The sequence below is a fragment of the Scophthalmus maximus genome, chromosome 9 (genome assembly GCF_022379125.1).
Source record: "Scophthalmus maximus strain ysfricsl-2021 chromosome 9, ASM2237912v1, whole genome shotgun sequence".
NCBI classification, from domain to species: domain Eukaryota; kingdom Metazoa; phylum Chordata; class Actinopteri; order Pleuronectiformes; family Scophthalmidae; genus Scophthalmus; species Scophthalmus maximus.
Genome location: NC_061523.1, coordinates 25,578,219 through 25,599,200, shown reverse-complemented (window position 1 = coordinate 25,599,200; position 20,982 = coordinate 25,578,219). Strand labels below are relative to the sequence as shown.

Here is a 20,982-nt window from a genome sequence, read left to right as displayed (position 1 = left end):
CGCTAAATGATAATGTTATCCATAATTATCCGTAAACAATCGGTCGACCAGATTATCTGAAGCCAATCTATTGATGCTCATCTGTTTTTGTATTCATTTTTGGTTTGTTTGTCTGGCAGTCAATGTCAATATTTATATATTTATTTTTCCTGATTTTTTTTAGACACCTGCTGGTCATTCGTTGTAACTACTTTTAGGCATTGATCCATGTCGGTTAAATGTCGTTGATATTTGTAATTGTTGCAGAACACGCAAGTGTGAAGAGTTCATCCGAATAAAACTTACTGAAGTGCTCGTCGTGCGTTGAGCGGTACGAGTTTTATTTTGAAATCTGGGTCGGAAGTGAAGCGATGGTGAAGTTAAGAGGCGCGTTAGGCCGAATAATGAGAGCGGACAGAGCATGACAGTTCATTTATGAGATAAAAACATTTTTTTAAAGTATTAATAAAGAGTAAACACTCGAAAGGGAACCTGAAATGTAATTAAGTACTGCGTTTGAACAGCTGTAGTGTTTTTTAATTGATTTTGTAGTTTCCGGAAGTGAAAATCCCATTCATATTCTCCATAAGCAATTTTTTTTATTATTAACGATAATGTCGTAACCAACCCAACGTTAGACTCACCACGAGCCCTGGTGTTGTGATTGATGGTATATAAACCTGTAGAAGCCACGAGTCCGGATGAAATCAACCTCGTTTTCATATAAAACATGTTTTATTCGCGATGTCACCGAGAAGTACTACACTACCCACAATCCTACAGTGCATCATCGACGTCTCTGATTGGTGTAGAACTCGCTGTTACTATGGAAATGTTTACACAGAACTTCAACTTGACTGAACTCTACGTCATCGTTACACACGAAAACACAAAATACAATATGTTACAACACTATTATCCACAACACAAACATTACAGTGATGCCGATGATGAAGAAGGTTCAATTCAAGAAGAATCTGAACGATCGATTGGAAAGGCGTTCGCAATGGTTTGTGGGATATGTAGTTTCTTCACTCCTAAAACAATTATGTTCAGTCTTGTAAAAAAAAATCTGTTTTCCTATCTTCTGGGGGGATCAGAATAAAGTGTGTTATGGTAATGATTCATTTCGTGGACTATTGTTCTTCTTCTTGTTATTATTTTTGAGGGTTTTTTTGGTGGTTGGCAAACAACAATTACAACAATCAACTGGTATGGAGATTAGATACGATAAACCTTTATTCGTCCCACAATGGGGAAATTTGGGCATTACAGCAGCAAAGTGGACAGAAGAATACAGAAAGAAATTTACAGAAAAACAATAGTATATACAAAATAATAACATTAAATAAAAAAGATATATATAAAACTATATACAGAGCAGTGGCAATAGTTGCACATGGAGACTAAATATGAATATAAATATTGCACAGTCGGTTATTGCACTTTAAGTGTATCAGTGAATTATTTTTTACAGTGGTTGAGTCCTGTGTGTTTGTGTGTGTCTATTATTGACTGTATTTATTGAAAAAATATAGTAACGTTTTTTTTAAATATAATAAAGAAAAAAAAGAGAACACCCCCCAAAAAATCATAAAAAATGAATAAACAAAACGAAAAATAACCAACTCAACAACACATATTTTTTGGTTCTTTTGTAGAATATTCATTCTATTAAACTATTTTTTTTTTTAAATCCTTTGGAGGTTTTGAATCAGATGCCAAAGTGGGCGGTCACTATTGAGCTCTATTGTAATATTAATTATTTTCCTCCACATGTTTTTTCCCCCCCTCTGGTGCTCTAATTGAATTGAGACAACTTATGTCGTTCGGCTTTTACTCTGAAAAACAAGAAAGACATAAACCCGCTTCCTGTAGTGGCATTCATTTTATTTTTGTAACGCGAACGAGCGGATGTGGTGTTTCGTTGTGGTCTTAACGCGACGCCGACAGACGAGTCGCTCGACTGTGACGTGACGTGACAACAGGTGGAGAGGACGCTGACGACGAGGTAAACGTTTCTTTTATATTTTAAATCACAGTTCTCTGCTTCACTCTCTCCGGATGTATCCGAACACGAGGGAAGCGGCGCAGACAAACCTTTTTCTGCTTGACGTTGAATGAAACGAGGTGTTTAAAAAAAAAAAAAAAAAACTATAATAATAATAATAATAATAATAATAATAATACGGCGGTCCGGAGGTGTTAAATGTCCCCGCGGCAGCAGACATGTCCGCCGAGTCACGGAGGTGGAACCAGCGAGGGAAGAGAAATGTTTGATAATTAATAAAACGCTGAATGTAGAATTAAAACGACGGTGTTTTCCTCCCACATCTCCTCCTCCTCCCCCTCCTCCTCCTCTTCCTCCCCTCCTCCTCTTCCTCCTCCTCCCTCTCCTCTTCCTCTTCCTCCTCCTCTTTTTCCCACTCCCCCTCTTCCTCCTTTTCTTCCTTTTCCTCCTCTTCTCACTCCTCCCCCTCCTCCTCCTCTTCCTCCTCCTCTTCCCACTTCACCTCCTTCTCCTCCTCCTCCTCTTCATCCTTCTCCTCCTCCTCCTCATCTTCCTCCTCCTGCTCTTCCTCTTCCTCCCTCTCTTCCCACTCCCCCTCCTCCCCCTTCTCCTCCCCTTCCTCTTCCTCCCCCTCTTCCTCCTCCTCCTCTTCCCACTCCCCCTCTTCCTCCTTTTCTTCCTCCTCCTCCTCCTCCTCCTCTTCCCACTCCTCTTCCTCCCCCTCCTCCTCTTCTTCCTCCTCCTCCTCTTCCTCCTCCTCCTCATCCTCTGAAATCAAAACAGACCACCTGTTCTGTTGGTGTTGCTTATTAAAAACGTGGTGGGTTATTGTTATGATAAAAACAATAATACGATGTGGGGTGAGGTTTTATGGTGGAGGACATTTTAGGAAGGACACATGTTACAGAGGCTCGGGGGAACATGCCTGTGTCTTACCTGTTGCACGTGGAGAGCTCACATAATATCGGCCGATATGAGCCGATATCATCGGTATCGGTGCTTGTGTTTACAGATATGAAATTTCTGTCTGCACAGAATACACAATGCAAGACATTTTTTTTAGCATTTATGTTCACGTTGTACCTTAAAGGTAAATTATGCAGGGCTGCAACTATTGATTATTTTTCTTAATCGATTAAGCAATAAGTTGTTTGGTACATTAAATGGTGGAAAAATGTTGATCGTGTTATGTTTTGTCCACACACCAAAACATATTCAGTTTACTGTCATAGATGAGAGAGGGAACCAGAAAATATTCACATTGAAGAAACGGAAATCAGAAATTTTTACATTTGTTTTCTTCTTAAAAAAACTACTTGAACTGATTAATCGATTATGAAAATAGTTGGTGATACGGTAGCTTTAAAGAAAACAACTTGTCTCTGGTGGATGAACGCTGTCATTATGTTTTTAAATAACCACAAATTTACTTTAAAAAGAAATTCTGTACCACGTCAGCCAACATATATTTCAACACCTTTTATCATTATCAGAATCAGGTTTATTGCCAGGAAGGATTTTAAACCAACGAGGAATTTGTTATGATGTGGAAGGTGCATAAACAATAAACAAACATAATAATAATAATAATATATACAATGTAAAAAACAGAGACATAAAGGTGAGAAATGTGCAAAAAAGATGAATAAAATAGTTTATATCTGCAATAGAAAAATATGCGGTAATTTATTGGTTTACTTCCTCTTGTTAATAAGAAAATAAGGAACAGGGCCATTTTCCTTCTTGGTGAATCAGGTTGAGAGAGAAAGAGGAACGTGGTCTCTCTCTTTCTATCTCTCTGAGGAGAGTTGGATAAATACCTGAAGTCAGCTGACGGTAAGGATCCCATCCGGCAGCATTCCTGCCTGACATGCCGATGTGATGAACCACATTAGCCGCCTCCTCCTCCCTCATTCCAGACTCTGTCCATAGTGAGCTTCTTCTTTGTCTCGCGCTTACGTCATCATCTCATTATTCTCATAGGCACAAGCTGAGATGGGAACGACAATTCGTTTTTATTTAATTCTAATGGACCAGTGACACATATCGCAGCGTGTTGTTCCCTCACACTGTTTGACATTCATTCATACATACGCCCTCAGGAAATGTGCAATGTTGACATGTGGAAAAGGTCTCTGTCAGTGTTACGTCTCCGCCCTGTTGTGTATCTATGGATTTGCAGCCTCTCCGCAATTCATGTAACCACAGATTTCCTGCGATGAGTGAAGGTTTATTTAAAGTCGGGGAGTGATGACGCCTTGATCTTGTGGTGCGGAGCAAAAAAAAAAGTAAAATTACGCTGTCCAACTTTTACTGACTCTTGACAGTGAAGCTGTCTTTTTGTCGCTCCGTCAATTTCATCTTCTGAAATTTCTCAGAAACTATCGTCCTGCAGACATTCATGTTCCCCTGAGGCTGAAGTCGACTGGCTCTGTCGACCCCTGACCTTTCCTCTGGTGCCACCACAGGGTGAGCTTTTTTGCAGTTTCTTTAAAAGTCTTGGACGGGCTGCCATGACGTGTTTTTGATTTAATTTTTTTTACTGCTGATATTCGTGGCGCACAGAGGAAAAATATTTCCGCAAAATAATGTCGGTATTGTGACTTTTCCTATATCAATTGGACATTTACGTATTCTGGACCATTTAGTTCAACAACCGTATTCAACAGGACGTAGAAACATGGAGACTCACACGGAGGTCGGGTCCACCTCACGGAACTATATTTAACTCATATATGAACACAGAGTTATGGACAATATATTCAATTTCTGTGAATGCGTTCCTCTGAATATTACACACTTTAGCTTTAAACTTTTGAATGGCAGTAAACACTGTAGACTCTTAACGTCTCATTAAAACCACCCGCTGCTCTGTGGGTGTTCAGTTTCTTTAACAGTTTGAAAAGGAATTCTGGACACAAGCTTTTTTTTATTTCCGGCTGATAAAACCTCCAAAAGAAGAGCGAGCTGCTGTAAATCTTCTTTTTGTGTTTCCTTCCTCCTCCTCCAGAACACCCAGACAATCCCTCTGTGACTGAGGAAGAGGATTGTAACGTCCCCGTGGTGCTTTTGTGTCCCACTGAGAAGGAAAACTTCAATCACTTCACTTCAATGCCGCGTCCTCATTGGTCAGTCTAAGGGGGTTTCATGAGGCCCCTCGAGGTGTCCACCGATTGGCCCTTCACGCGGCTCGCAGGACAGTCAGCCAATCGGACGCCGCCTGGGTGAGTGTGGAGCTTCCTCTTCCCACCAGTTGCTGCAGTCAATCGGCTTATTCAGCAACGTGTGTGTGTGTGTGTGTGTGTGTGTGTGTGTGTGTGTGTGTGTGTGTGTGTGTGTGTGTGTGTGTGTGTGTGTGTGTGTGTGTGTGTGTGTGTGTGTGTGTGTGTGTGTGTGTGTGTGTGTGTGTGTGTGTGTGTGTGTGTGTGTGTGTGTGTGTGTGTGTGTGTGTGTGCGCGCGCGCGTGTGCGTGCGTGTGTGTGTGGCCACCCTGTCCTTCCTCCCCCCCTCCCCTCTTTTTCCTCTACAGCCAGCCCACCCTCCTTTCCACTACCATCCCCCCTTCCCTCACACACACTGGTGAATATACATTGGAAACACTCCGGCCACATGCGGCCCTGCTGTGTGTGTGTGTGTGTGTGTGTGTGCGTGAGTCACTGGAGAAAGTTACTGCAGCAGCGTGTGCGTTTGTTTTTTCCGTGCAGCAGCGGCAGCGTCTCCTCCTGCAGCAGCAGCAGCAGTTTTCTGCCTCAGTCTGGACGGCGACAGACGGGAGCTGGAGCTGCACTGCGGCGGCTGAAGTGAAGCAGAGACTCTGCACAAGGTGAATTATTATGTCACGATCTCTACTTGTAAAAGTTTGTGTTGTATTTCTTCTTAGTGTCGCTCTTCACACAGTTTGTTCTGTGTTGCTGTCACAGCTTGGAGCGTCGACAAACTGGATTGGGGACGTAAAGGAAGTTTTTTTTGTCCATTTTGTAGTGGATAAGACAGTTTCAGTAACATTCAGAGTTACAAACATGTTTTTTTCATTTTCAAATTATTTTATTGACATGTTAAATGTTGTCAGCACACAAAGCAACATGTCACCAGTGTGATGCAGCAACCTTTCCACCTCAAGTCCCTGTCGTCCTCACGTCTGCGTCGCCGCTTCTCAGATGAATCTGAAGGAGGTTTAAATCAAACACAACCCAAGGTTAAAAAAAAAATACTGCCAGAGGTATAAACACATACCTGGTTTATCAGGTTTTCAAAAACGTCCAAACTTTTAAAATGAAAACGAAACCTACTGTATAATACTAGAGCAATGATTTATAGACTATTAAATAAATGGCCGAAAATTCTCTGATTTCAGCTTCTTCAATGTGAATATTTTCTGTTTTCTTCGCTCCTCTGTGACAGTAAAACTAAATATCTTTGTTAACATAACGTTATGAGACCAGTCACAGGATCATCAGACCATCAATGGAAGGAGAAGAAGAAGAAGAATGTCTTCGTCGTGTTGCAGCTGAATTGAACTCCTCACACACGGTTCATAATTTAATTCCCAGAAGTCAGGAATAAAATAAAACGAGTCATCAGCGTCGGTTCCTTAAACTCCCACAGAGGGTTCGTTCTGCTCGACCGTGTCACGGCTAATTCTCACAGCGGTGGCGGCATTTAGTCTGCTCAGTAAGAAGCTTTCCAGCCTCCTGGTGATTCAAACAGACGTGTGGCAGATACATGACAATGTATCCCCCCCCCCCCCCCCCCCCCCACACACACACACACACACACACACACACACACACACACACACACACTTCTGTGCAGTAAACAAAGTAGTAGTAGTAACAAAACCAGGTCCATCTCCACTTTCCAAAGATAGAAACAAAGTAAATAACTTTATTTTAAGACAAGATAAATAAATCTCATATTTTTTCTAACCTTAAGATTTTAAATCTCGTCAAGAATGGAGCAATGTATTGTTTTGTCTCCGGGTAGATTACAGATGTTGGCGTGTTCCTGTCAAAGGTCTCAGGACGACACAGCTGTGCTTATACAGGACACATACGTGGAGGAATCTCTCAGCTGTTTACACTGTGAAAGCAGATGTTGAGGATCCAGAATTATCATAAAGTTACTGTGGTGAAATTGTGACTACGACGCCCTTCATACTCATAAGAAAGTAAATTAGTCATCTTGCATCAGTGGATGTACAAGATAGAAGCATGGATCCAGTTTCTGATGTTGAGATATTGTTTTTACGTGTCAAATATAATATAAAAATGTGAATATATCATATATATATATATATATCTGTCTCTTTGACAGTGATCTCCGTCATGGAGGTTCCCCGGAGGCTTCCGCCTTCCTCCTTCACTCTGACTCTCCCTAAACCGGCCGCGTCTGCGCCGGCTTCCTTTGTCCCTGAGAAAGATCCGGAGGAAGAAGAGAATCTTCGGGAGGAAGACGAAGCCGGTGAGGAGACGTTCATCAGCACCGAGGAGGCGGAGCCGGGCGCGTCTGTCGTCGAGCGTTCGAACTCCAACCTGTCGTCGCGGGACAGTTTCTCGGAGGAGAGTGGCGGCCCGATGTCAGAGGAGCGTTTGGCGCCGGAGGCCGACGAAGAGACCGGGAGGAAATGCGAGGAGGAGGAGCGAGCGGCGGCCAAAGAGCGAGCGGCCCAGAGGCAGCTGATGGCCATTGAGGAGCTGGTGCAGTCCGAAAGGAATTATCTGAGACTGCTGCAGCTCAGCACGGTGACCATCAGGGGCAACCTGCTGAAACTACAGGTAAGGATTCAGACTCGCACGCAAGTCTGGGCTTCTTTTCCAGAACTTTTCCGGCCAACTGCCCCTTGGTGAAGTGTCAGGAAAGTGTCTGAGTGAGAGAACTCAGCAGGAAAACCTCAGGAAGATTCACAGCGAGCAAGTGAATATTCCGGAAATGTTCCTGCTGTTGTGAACGCGTCCAAAATGTGTGGACCCAAATTCTTTATGGAAATTTTCGTGAGTTCACGTCTGAAAACATCAATGGTGTTCCTGGTTAGGGCTGCAACAGTTTTACGCCATTTTCATTATCATTTTATCTGTCTGTTTTAAATTTGAATTTCTCACAAGATATAGCGAAGGACAAATCAGAACAGTTCTCATTGTTGCATCATCATGCTAATTAATTTGATATTTATTAATAAGCTTTTGCTTACGAGTCAGTTATTTTGAGGGACGCTTCGAAGAATTGGCCACCCAAATTGCTTGGCAGGAAAAAAATTAATAATAATTAATTTTTTCGTACTTATTTATTATTTTTATGTATTTAGTTGTTGTTTCTCCTCTTGTTCTGAGTGTAAGAGTTGGGTGGGGATTAAGAAAAAAAGACAGATGAGAAAGGAAAAGGAATATGATGCCGGAGAGAGAGAAGGGAAAGAGAGAGAGCGACTGAGGCAGCGGAGTGGAGGAGGAGGAGGATGAACGGAGAAATGAAAAACATCTGGATAAATCAAGCCTTTGTGAGACAGAAGAGTCGCCGGTTTGTTTTCTGTGGCGACGAACAGATTGTCCAGTTATATTGTTCCCACTGTTCTTTCATTAGAGCGGAGCAAAACAAAATTCATCAGCTGTGCATCAGCATTGTTCATGGACACACACACACACACACACACACACACACACAACCCTGAGTTTTTAAAATGTTTGTCTGCTGTGTGATTTGCACAGGAAACTAATAAATTTCCCATTTGTGTGTTTCTGTCTCGCCTCCAGCCTCCTCTGCTCAACCTGAACAGCATGTTCCTCCATGTGGACGAGGTGATGGACGCGTCCAGTCGACTCCTCAGCCTGTTGGACCAGAAGCGAGTTCGGCCAGGAGATCCTCTCTTCCTGCAGACGCTCTGTAAGGGGGTTCAATGTTATTTTATGAGCCGGTTCAGATCTCCAGAAGGAATGTGACTTATCAGAAATGTCCATATTAGTCTGGATGACACATTATTTTTTTGTCGCCTGAGTCGTGACTCGACTTCCGGCCGGTGAAGCTGAGGGTGTAGACTGACTGACAGTGTTCGTTATCTCAGTCGCCGACTCACGTGCAAACTCCTTAGATAAATAGATTAGTTTGACCGCACCTACTCGTTCTGTGCCCACAAATAACAAATCTCAAGTTCTGCATGACGCCATGACAGCAACAAGAGAACGGTCGTCACTTCAGTAAAGACACAAACTGTGTTTCACTGTCTCTTATTTGGATGGATGAAGCCAAATAAGCGCCGCGTACAGATGACTTCATATGAGCAGCTGCTATTTATTTCTATTTATTAGTGGGAGAAAAGGAACAGAAAATCCCAGTTGACCTCCGTGTTTGTTCCTCCGTGTCCCTCCCCGACAGGCGAGTCGTTCCTCAGCCTGTCATCGGACATCGAGGCGGCCTACAAGGAATACCTGGCCAACTACAACCACATCACCGTGGTGGAGAACAGCTACAAGCAGAGGGAGGGGCTGTGGAATGAGATCGTCAGAGTCATCAAGGCCTCGGCGTGAGTTAATATCCTTTTATATTTCCTTCAAAACACAGAATCGTACGGGTCGTGAAGTGCCGCTGACGAGTGTGTTTCAATCCGTCCAGACCCGAGGTGAACGCCACGTCTCTGACTTTCTTCCTGGTGATGCCGGTGCAGCGGATCGCCCGCTACCCGCTCCTCCTGCAGACCATCCAGAAACACACCGACCCGGCCCACCCTGCGTACGCCCTCCTGGAGCACACGGCCCACACCTCCATCGCCCTGAACTGTGGCATCAACGAGTACAAGCGCTTCAGAGAAGTCGGTGAGGCGACGAACGAGGCCCCGCGAAGTGCGAAGTCCGTCTCTACGTTAACCGTCTTAATCTTGTGTTGTGTTTTAATTCGTAGCCGACAAATACAAGAAGACTGAAACTCTGACCATCAAAGACAAGATCAACCGCCTCAACTCCCACAGCATCGCCAAGAAGACGGCGAGACTCAGCCAGCAAATCAAACACGAGACGGGGATCACGCCCAAGGTTTGGACACAAGTTCAGTTCGCATCTAGTTTAAACTCTTCTCTTCACTCGGGGGGGAAACGACTCGCAAGTTGTCTCGCAGCCCTGAAATGTGAAAAGTATGGAATAAGATTTAATTTAATGTAATTTCCAGGTCAGGAAAAAGGAAAAGAGAGTATGGAAAAATATCTAAACAGACGTGAATCCAAAGATTCACTTTCCCACGGTCGGTGATAATCGTCGCCATAGCAACTCGCTCTCTGTACCTGTCACTGTCACGACTGTATCTATAGAACCGGGAGTTCACGTGTGACTGTGACTGGCGGAAGGATAAAGTAGGTCCTGTCAACCGGGCGTTATTCAGATGATCCTGGCGACAGCTAGTTCACTTTGTTCTGTCGATGATGATAAAGTACAGTTAAAATATCAATATTTTAAATCTGAGGATCAGTCCAACATCAAAATCAACTTTCTGGAGAAACCATGACTTACTGTTATTAACTTGATAAACATCTATAGATATTTACACTCTGATTTCAAATATGGTCCGAAAAAATCGACAGAAGTCTGGAAACTTGAGTCTGGAAAAAGTCTGAAATTTTGAATTACAAAATGTGTAGGAACCCCTGATAACCAGTTACCGGAGTTATTACCATCCCTGGAGAAATGTGGGTTATGATTTTGTGTTGTGGATTCCACCTGTCAGACTCCTTTCCCACTTTGCGACCACGATATTCCAAACGTGCAGCTGATGCCGGTCGCGTCTCCCCGTGTTCATTTCTGTTGCAGCTGGTGGACGAGGAGTTCGACGCCCTGCAAGATTTCTTCTACGTGCTGGAGCACGGCATCCTGGAGCTCCTGGAGAACGTGGAGACGTACCTGCACCACCTGCAGGTGAGCTGCAACTTGTGGTCAATGCTTTTGATTCGACACTTTGTTCGTAAATATGTAAAAACGTAATTCCTGTATCCCTTTTTTTCTGTGGTTTAGTTTAAATTAGAATACACCAATGGCCTCCTAGAGAATAGAACATGTGTAAACTTGGGTGATAAAGTTATGACTTTGAATACTAGGGTACGTGTGTGTTCCTGTCTGTCAGGAATCAGTTATTTTCCTAGAATAAAGGAACTCAACTCCAGGTTTCCAGCAAGAAAAACTGTCCGTGGTACAGTAAACACGTCTCTATCAAAGTGTTGCTTCATCTTTTCTTAGACGTGACCCACATGTGACAGAAGATCTCATCGGACACCGAACACAAGGCAGTCTTGTTTTTGAGGCTGACTTCATTTTTGCTGCTTTAATTTGAGAAGTCCTGAGAAGAAGAAAAAGATATAATGTCTGAGGTCGTTCGCACGGAAGAGTATTAGGGCTAGTCATTAGGGAAAAAAATGAGAACATTTCGAGAATAAAGTCAAAACAGCTTTTTTGTGACAGGCAGGAAGTCTGTCAGGACATTATACTTGAATCTTCCACATTCAGATTTTAGCAGCCGCCACAAAGACGGTGAGTCGTGAGAAGTGGAACATCGGTGGATATTTATTCTCGGAACATGTTAATGAGTCACAAACTCAAACCATCCTCAAGTCCCTGAGGTCAATAGCACAAGTTTTTCCGTGTACTGTACCTCTCGACTTTTTCCTCTTAACAGAAGTAAGGCCAGTTATGTTTGTGTTGCTCCACCAGTTTTTCTTCTTCCTGGGAATATTGATAATTTTTTTTTTTCATGTATATTCACAAAGCGTCATGTCTAACAACCTTGAGGACTAGAGCAAACACTGGTGAATTCAGTAATCACATGAATCTTTATCTTTCCATGTCCGCAGGGTTTCCTGGCCTGCAGGACGGAGGAGTTTGACCTGGACATGGACGGAGAGAAAGCTCCCATTTGCTACAAGGAGATCACGACCGCGCTCCGACAGTGGATTCTTCCTACTTTTGTGAGTTCGCCCCCCAACATTCCTGTCCAGACGTCACTGAGCCGCTCTCAGATACTGAAGATCGTTTTTCACACTTCTGGACCGACGCTCGTGATTTTGTCACATTGTAACATTTGATCTGTTTACCTGATGCTTAAGGTCCCCATGTGGCGAGAACTGTAACATGACAAACCTGCGTCCTGTCGTCATCACTTCACCTGTTTCCCTGATACTTGACTCTGATTAGTTTGTAGACGGGCGTCTGACATCGGCGCGCTGTGAATTCTGCAGGAAGACTTTTCTATATCCTCTCTCTCTGAAGTGTTGGATCATACATCAGATTTGTCACTAGGATCTGTGAAGACACTGTCAGCAGGAATTTGGAATATTACATTTCCCTTGTCTTTTTTTTTTCCACACGTCTTTCCTCCCGTGTTGTTTTGACCTTCCTGGTTTTGCTGGTTTAGGGGAAAAAAAGTTTTACATGTGAATACAAACAGTTTTCTAATCACTCCGTCCATATCTGCGTTGCAGGAGAAGAGGATGAGGACGCTGATCCACAGGCCGCTGTGCGCGCTCCGCGACCTGCTGGTCGGGCCGAGGAACCTGATCCGGAAGAGGCTGGACAAGCTGCTCGACTACGAGCTGATCGAGGCCAAATCCAACCTGAGCTACGAGGAGCACGCGGTGGCCAACACGTACAGGTACAGACAGAGAGAGAGAGAGAGAGAACATCTCTACTGAGTCTTCTCCTGACCGTGAACACACCGCGTGCACTAAAGAAAAGGTTTATTCTACAGAGTGTGACTCTGCAGAACGTACACATGAAACTTTATAATACACTTACTGGAAAGAGAGGAAACTGACATAGCAGAATCAGTTCTCTGTTGTCTGGTATTCTGGCATTGATGAGGAACGTTTCCCATCATACTGTGATTCCATAGTTCTACTTTTAAAACATTCTTGAAACACTGTGGATTGAAGTTGGTGTTTTTTTTTTATCTGTAGGAAAAAGTTATTTTTTAAGTTGTAATCCTTGTCACCAGTTTAAATAAAGTTGGATCCGGTTCAGATGTAAAGAGCCTTCTTGTATTGATGATTCAGTCAAGTTATGAATAAATAAAACCAGCTACAAACGGATAGTATGAATTTACTAAAGCAACTTAGCGAAACGAAAATAGATTACAAATGAGCCACAAAGTCTGCATAATAACAATCATGGTGTAAAACCACATTCTATTTTTACAGCCTCCTCTTATGAGTCATCTGTCCACACGGTTACACCTTGTGGACACAGCTAATGAAAGGTTGAACGTACGTGACTCAGTCTTCTTCTTCTTCTTCTTCGTCGTCTTCCTCTCAGGACGATCAACACGCTGCTCCTGAATGAGCTTCCTCAGTTCAACGGTGTCGCTCTGCAGATGATCTGGAGCATGTTGGGAACGTTCAGCTGTCTGCACCGGGACCTGGCCTCTGACATGGAACAGCTCTTCCAGAGTTTCGCACAACAGGTGTACAAATCCCCGTAATCACAAGAATGTTTTTTTTTTACGTCGGTGTGATTTTCCACAAAGCCGAGGGCTCAGTTTTCAGTGCGTTAAAAAGGTTGAATATAATTTTTTAATGCTCATTTTGTTTTTCTTTCATCTCCCTTTTGTTTTTCCAGTTGCCTCACAGCTCTCTGAGCCCCGGTGCATTCTGGGAGTGGGCGGAGTCCATGGCGTTGGAAGGCGCGAGGAGGCTGGAGACTCTGTGTCGAAGTGTGGAGGACACGCTCAACGCGCCCGTCGTCCAGGTTGGACTTTTAAAATAACGCTGTTGTGAACGAGTGTGACAACTCTGCAGTGAGGGATGTGACTGTTTTTCCAATATTTGCACATAAACATGAAATTACACTCGGCTCTAAGATGAAGCAACGCTGCAAAGTGAGATATGTTTCAGGTGATTATGAAACTATAGGTGGAACAAATGAGTCCGAGTTTCCTGCTCAGCTTCCTGTCTGGTGTCACACTCCTGAAACCTGTCGGGCAGATATTAAATAACTGACTGTAATGTTTTGTTTGTGTCAGTAATAATAGATTGTTATTATAATTATTATTATTGTTGTGGATCAGAATCAGAACAGCTCCACCATCATTATTGTGATTCACCGTGTGCGTCATCCTTGTGTAATCATGACTCTGGTCGATGACAACAGGTTTTCTGAATGTTGCTCTGCAACTTTGTCAGCGTCCGTGCGGGATGTTGACACGTCCAGTGACAGGTAATGTTTTCATAACCTGTCACTCAAATGTTTGTTTTTTTACGACTTGGGACGACACAAAGAATTAGTGTCTATCAAACGAGAACTGACAAACGTGAAGGTTCTGATTGGTTTCTCTAATTTAAACATCTGGAGAATTACGACTTTCTTTCTTTATTTAGCAGCTGAAACTTAAGGACTTTATATTTTTCTACGAAGAAAATAATTTGAAACAGCCCCTTGAGTAAAGTTTATGAATAGAAGTATAAACTCATATCAAATATAAAAGAAGAAATATACGTTAATTTTCCTTAATAAACACATGGAAGTTAGATTTTTTGGATATTTCTCTGAGCTTGGTACCGTGACAACTCATCTATTTCCTCTGTAACCACACCGATCAATTACTATCCTGCTCAGGTCCGTCATGTCCTTTCCTTAATAATCCTCTTCGATCCTCTCTCCTCTGCGTTTCCTGCCTCCTCAGCCTCTGAGTCCGTCCTCGCAGCGCCGGCTGAAGCAGCTGATGGATAAACACGGTTCCGGAAAGATCTGGCAGGCGGCGGCGGCGGTCGTGTCCAGTCGGGATCTGGACCTGAACCTGGCCAAAGGGGAGCTGGTGGCCGTCATCAGCGAGATGGACACGAGAGGAGACAGACGCAGGTGGCTGGTGGACGCAGGAGGTAGGAACCAATCAGTCGGAACACGTGATGTATTAATAATTATACACATTTTCCCGCTGGAAACAAAGGTTGGTGTTGATTCCAGGGTTCCTACGCAGTTTGGAGAAGTGTGGAATTTGATTTATTAGTAATTTCCAGATCTGGATAAGTCTGGAAAAACTATAAATATTTCAAAATCTATCCGCAACGTCACAATCAACTTCGTGGAGAAACCGTGACTTTGTGTATCAAGTGCAACAGATGGGTTTTCAAATTATTTATTTACATGTTAATATTTTACTTATATAAAATAACGCATGATATTCATGTTTATAATTATATTTACTTGTCTAGCTTTTCGTGCTCTGAGGTCTATCTACAGAGAAGAAGAAAGTCTGAGATTACAAAAAGAAGCTGTGATGTCAGTGCAGCTCACTGCTGCCATCTTGTGGTTGATTACTGTTGTTGTAAGTTATGAACCATAGATGATATTAATATTTTGTTGGCTGATTGACACCAGTGTATATTCTTAAGATTGAATTAACTTGAAAAACAGTAATGATCTTTAATATGTAGAAATGGTGAGGAGTGTTTTTCTTAGATATTAGTTATGAATTGTGACCTGGTGTAAATTAAACATAAGGAAATAATGGAAAACTATTTTACAGAATTCCTAAACATACATGTACAATAACAAAAATAAATCCATCATATACTAACATCATGTGTGCGTCCCACGCAGGCAGGAGAGGCTACGCTCCGTCCTCCAAGCTGATTCGCTATCATCAGCCCGCGGAGGACCCGCCCCCCTCGCCACACCTGACCCTCCCAGACGGCGTGACGGGAATCAGGAGACACTCGTACTCCCCCGAGAGTCGACCGCTGACCAGCCAGCCGTGCTTCCAGGTGATTGATCGATCGACTGACTGACTGATTGATCGACTGACTGACTGACTGACCGATTGATTGATTGACTGTAAACTTCACACTAACTACACAGTTTCCTGTTCACTGCAGACGTCCTGATTAGATGATGAAAGCACCTCGCTGCAGAGATTTGCATATTAATTTAAAATGACCTTAACTCCACAATGTTTACAGATCCACAGTTTATTGACAAATAGAATAAAAAATGTAATGTAATGTTTAATTTTAATTAAGGCTTATTAGTGTTTGATACCTAACCAGGTGCCTCGTGTGTGCGTGCGTATATATACAGTAGATATATATATATATGTTTTTATCTGTCAATGATTCCTCAGATGTCGTTATCAAAACTTTATGACAGAAATGTAATTTAGGCTTGATATTTAAGTTTAACCATAAACATTGTCATAAATAACTATAAATTGAAAAATTGTTAAAAATATAACTTAATAAATAAAATTTGAATTAAGAAAATAAAAATTTATTTGGCCTAAAGTGTAAAAACCTAAATGCACATTTAAAGGCTCATATCTGTATCGGGCTCCTTCCTGAAAAGTGTGTGTGTGTGTGTGTGTTATTAATGGAAAGGAACATAATGAGCTGTTTAACCTTGTAAGTGGGTCACTGTGTGAAGGGTTGGTAGTTAATTCATGCAGGCTGAGATTGTGTGTGTGCTGTGTGTGTATGTGCGTGTGAGAGATTGATTTACATTAGCATCATACGCGCGCGCCTGTGTGTGTGTGAGAGGAGGAGGCGTTGTAGCTTGTAAATTTGAGCTGGTTTATGAGGGTGTGTACATGAGAGAGACCGAGATTCATGTGAGTGGATGAGAAGCGGAATTGCTTTTGGCGTCGTGCGAGTGTGCGTGTGTGTATGTGTGTGTGTGTGAAAGACATGTCTCCACGTTGCCTGTTAAAGTGACGGATCGCTCCAGTGACCTTACAGAGGCGGGTTTTCATGCCCCCTCCTCCCCAGGTCTGTACGTCATGACCCTGAGTCTGCTCACACACACACACACACACACATATTTCGTGACTTCATGTCCAATCTGCAGCAGATGAAGATAAAAACCCACATATATGAATATATATTTTAACATATTTCTGTTCTTTCATCCAAACTACGTTTCTGTTATAACTGTAATCAAGGTTCTGAAAAGACTTTCCACTTCCTCTGATTCGTTCGTGTCTGATTTACGTCTGTCAGCCTTTAAAAGACACGAAAGTGTAGCTGCAACATTAAGCCGCCGAAAATGTGTCTCCTGTGATTTGTGGCGGCGATGCAGTCGAGTGTGATTCTGTCTTTTTACGACCTTGAGAATAAAAAAAATGGCGACCTCTCACCCGCCGGGCGCGGGGCTGGAGTTTATATTTCTGTCTGTTAAATAAATCAAATAGTTATTGACACCTGTCGTCTCTCCGCAGGTGATGGCGGCATACGACTTTGCGGCGAGAGGAAGCCACGAGGTTTCCCTGCGGGCGGGTGAGCGGGTCCGCGTGCTGGAGCCCCACGACAAGCGAGGGAACCCCGAGTGGAGCCTGGTGGAGGCGCGAGGAGGGCAGAGGGGCTACGTGCCCTCTAACTACCTGACCCTCATGCCCCTGGGGGTCGGGGTCGGACCGCCGGGCTCGTACCTGCCCCACTGAGGCGCCCGCTCCTCAGAACATCACGACGGTAAATGATTTAGATCGACGCTGTAAAGAGCGAATTCTGTTCAGTTTTGCAACTGGAACTTTCTCCAGGACAAACAAACGTCTCAGGCTCGAAGCTAAACGTCCAAACGACTGGACGGAGCCACGGGTGTGAAGCGCGGCGGAGGGTCGAGAACTCAAAACGTCTGGAGCTCCAGCAACGGGGAAGAACATTTGCACTTGTTTTTTGAAGAGTTTCAGTGTTGGACGGTTAAACTCGCAAGAACAATCTGAAGCTTTGATATACGACAAATCGTGTCTCGGATCGACAGGAAAAACCAAATGAAGGAAGCCTCGGGTAGTTCTAAAGCATCATGGCGTCTTGCTCATGGACACCCGGGCAGAGCTGAAGGTGTGTGTGTGTGTGTGTGTGTGTGTGTGTGTGTGTGTGTGTGTGTGTGTGTGTGTGTGTGTGTGTGTGTGTGTGTGTGTGTGTGTGTGTGTGTGTGTGTGTGTGTGTGTGTGTGTGTGTGTGTGTGTGTGTGTGTGTGTGTGTGTGTGTGTGTGTGTGTGTGTGTGTGTGTGGGTGTCGAGACTGACAGGTACACGACGCTCTCATCGTCATTGTCTCACAAAGTGTGATGTAAAACTTCTCCCGGCCCCGAGGAGAAGAGAGACGGGAGGAAGGAATGAAGTCATAGGAGAAGTGAACGGGTTGCAGGGGAGGAGGAGACAGAGTCGCTCTGTTAGTTTAGATCACTTCCTGTTCGTCCTCCGGCGTTTTCCCTTTCCGCCCTTCTCCTCTTCACCATGGTCGGAATCATATTCCTCCTTCATCACGTTTTTTTAAATCACAGACGCAAAACAGACGGGATGGAGGCCGACCTACTTCTGTTCAGAGACACCTGATGATGATGATGCTAGTTGCCATGGATACGGTTCTAATCGATGCAGGTCGCGTCTCACTGAGACATTTTATCTTCTTCTTCTTCTTCACGTCGACCGCACTGTGAAAAGCAGGAATCACTTTTTAAAATTTTTATTGAATTTTTCATTTTGGAGCAGATTTGTGACAAATGTTGCTGCTTGGTTACGTCCCAGTCGATGTCTCCATTATGATTCATATGTAACAGTAAATTACATGATGACGTCTCTTCTGGGTCATATTCATACTCTTCTTCTTCTTCAGATTGAATCATTTATGTTTGTACATGGCGTGTCACGTTAAATATCGCTGCCGCAATGAATTGTGGGGCGTCTTATATTTCCTTTATATTCATATAGGGAGCTCCAGTGTACCCTATGCTAAAGGAGAGAATGGAAGGAAGCATTGAAGCATCCTTTTCAAAGCATTTAGAGAATCTGAACAGCTCTTATCATGGCTGCCGAGGAAATGGGAAATACTTACGGGTTACTTCAAGATTTAGGGAAACTCCCTAAGCACATTTGACAATTCGACCGCACACCCAGAGTCTCTTCTCCTGTTGGATTGTGCTGCATCAGCTGCTGAGAATGGGAGGGAGGGAGGGAGGGATGAAGGGAGGGGTGAAGGGAGGGAGAGAGCTTCTCAGCTGGAGCTCAGCTTCACCATCATCAGCCTGAATGTCAGGACAGAGCCGCAGCAGGAAGCTGAAACAAAAATACCAAGTGTCCTCGAGGTGAATGAGATGAAAGAAGAACGTTTCACCTGCTTTCCCCTTTTCAAAGGAATATATATATATATATCTGTGTCCATTCGTATATCAGCCAGTGAATGTTGTTAAAAACATTTCATTTTAGGGTTTATTCAGTTTTTAATCTTTTATTTTTGAATTCTCAATGATGGAAAATGAAGAAGCAGAGATTGCTGATGATCCCTGAACATTTGAAGTATTAACACACACGCACACACACACACTCACCCATCACTCCACTAGAGGGAGCAGGAGACTTAGTGTCTGATGAGCGAGCCTGTAGTTCAGGTGTGCGTGTGTGTGTGCGTGTGTGTGCGTGTGCGTGCGCGTGCGTGTGTGTGTGTGTGCGTGTGCGTGTGCGTGTGCGTGTGCGTGTGCGTGTGTGTGTGTGAGAGCGAGCTAGCTCCATCTTTACCTTATTCGTCAGTATTACCTCTCGTCCGGTTCTGTCTGTGTTATTAAGCTCATGTTTATTTTATTATTCCGTCAAAGGGATGTGAAGTGAAACACATTGAACCTGCTGACGTTTTACAACAGTTTGTTTGTAAAGAATCATTCTGTTATAAGTTATTGTCTTATGATCATGTTCAGTTTAAAGAGTTTTAAGTTATTGTGACCTCAGATACGATGTGTTGTGATGTTGAACACGCGCGCGCCCAGGTAACAGATGAGCCAGCTGTTACGTGACCATGTGGCTTTAATAAAACTAAACACAACCTTCTCAGTGTCCTTGTGTCATTTCACACAAAGTACAAATCCAAAACTACATTTAGGTTCAAAAGGAATACAGAGATGTATTTCCTAAATCAACCAGCAGAGATGGAATATTTAATTTATTTATAATTATAGCTGTGAACCCAATTATTCAGGGGCCGCCTCCTTCGTTGGAACTGGTCTAGTCTAAACGTGTCCTTCAGGATAAAAAGTGACACATCAAAATGTTTTCCTTTAATGGTATTCCATGGATTTGTTGTGTTTTGTGGTTCATATCATTTACGATTAATTTTTTGTTGTCTTATTTTATTGTAAAAAAAAATTGTATTCATTTATCTTTTCTTTAATGCACAAATCCACGACGCACTCAAAATGACCCACTTTTGGGGCGTGACCCACCAGTTGAGACTCACTGGTCTAGACTACGACGACCGAAACCACAATGAGGCGATCTGGTCTACGGCAGAGTCGCCCTCTGCTGGTGAGAACAGAGAATGCAGGCTTCAGGCACTACGTCCATCTTTATATTCCGTCTGTGGGAGGTAACACTCGGAAGCTTTCTTCACCTAATTTTGATCTTGAACCTTCGTCGATGTGAAATATATCCAACAAATACTTTTTAATATTTTTTGAAAAACAACCCTCTTCATCTTTTGCTTTAACAAAAGGTCTTTTAACGGCTCTAACCTGCAGTGCTGTGTGTTAAAACACACACAAACAAACACACACCTCCACTCAGCATCGTGTGTGTGTGTGTGTGTGTGTGTGTGTGTGTGTGTGTGTGTGTGTGTGTGTGTGTGTGTGTGTGTGTGTGTGTGTGTGTGTGTGTGTGTGTGTGTGTGTGTGTGTGTGTGTGTGTGTGTGTGTGTGTGTGTGTGTGTGTGTGTGTGTGTGTGTGTGTGTGTGTGTGTGTGTGTGTGTGTGGCTTTTACAGCAGCACTCAACTCAGTGAACAAACGCTGCCGTGTGTGTGCGTCCGGCGAGCTGCTCGCACGGACACACACACACACTCGCATGTTCTGTGTTTGTGTCAGTGTAAAGATGAACAAGTGCAGAGACATGAATATCTCATGGTTATTCATGTATCTGTGGAAAGAAAACATTTCTGTGTCTTTGCTCAACATATGTGTCCATTCGAGCACGTTTTAACGTGTGTGTGTGTGTGTGTGTGTGTGTGTGTGTGTGTGTGTGTGTGTGTGTGTGTGTGTGTGTGTGTGTGTGTGTGTGTGTGTG

The 20,982-nt window shown here is 43.4% G+C and overlaps 1 protein-coding gene across 3 annotated transcripts; it reads left to right on the top strand.

Annotated features, from left to right (window-relative positions):
* The first annotated feature begins 1,889 nt into the window (after positions 1-1,889).
* arhgef37 (Rho guanine nucleotide exchange factor (GEF) 37) lies at positions 1,890-19,755 on the top strand. Of its 3 annotated transcripts, none has more exons than XM_035649709.2 (16): positions 1,890-1,990; positions 5,001-5,214; positions 5,695-5,813; positions 7,304-7,764; positions 8,734-8,863; positions 9,353-9,500; positions 9,590-9,789; positions 9,875-10,005; positions 10,774-10,878; positions 11,808-11,921; positions 12,435-12,604; positions 13,264-13,411; positions 13,567-13,695; positions 14,630-14,825; positions 15,547-15,710; positions 17,156-19,755. In XM_035649709.2, exons 4-16 carry the CDS (start codon positions 7,315-7,317, stop codon positions 17,375-17,377), a joined length of 2,307 nt encoding a protein of 768 aa, XP_035505602.2. In that variant the 5' UTR covers positions 1,890-1,990; positions 5,001-5,214; positions 5,695-5,813; positions 7,304-7,314; the 3' UTR covers positions 17,378-19,755. The 3 variants fall into 3 exon arrangements, with proteins under 3 accessions (XP_035505602.2, XP_047190499.1, XP_035505603.2); XM_047334543.1 differs by lacking the exon at positions 1,890-1,990 and adding an exon at positions 4,440-4,459; XM_035649710.2 differs by lacking the exons at positions 1,890-1,990; positions 5,001-5,214 and adding an exon at positions 5,551-5,569.
* Positions 19,756-20,982: the final 1,227 nt, after the last annotated feature.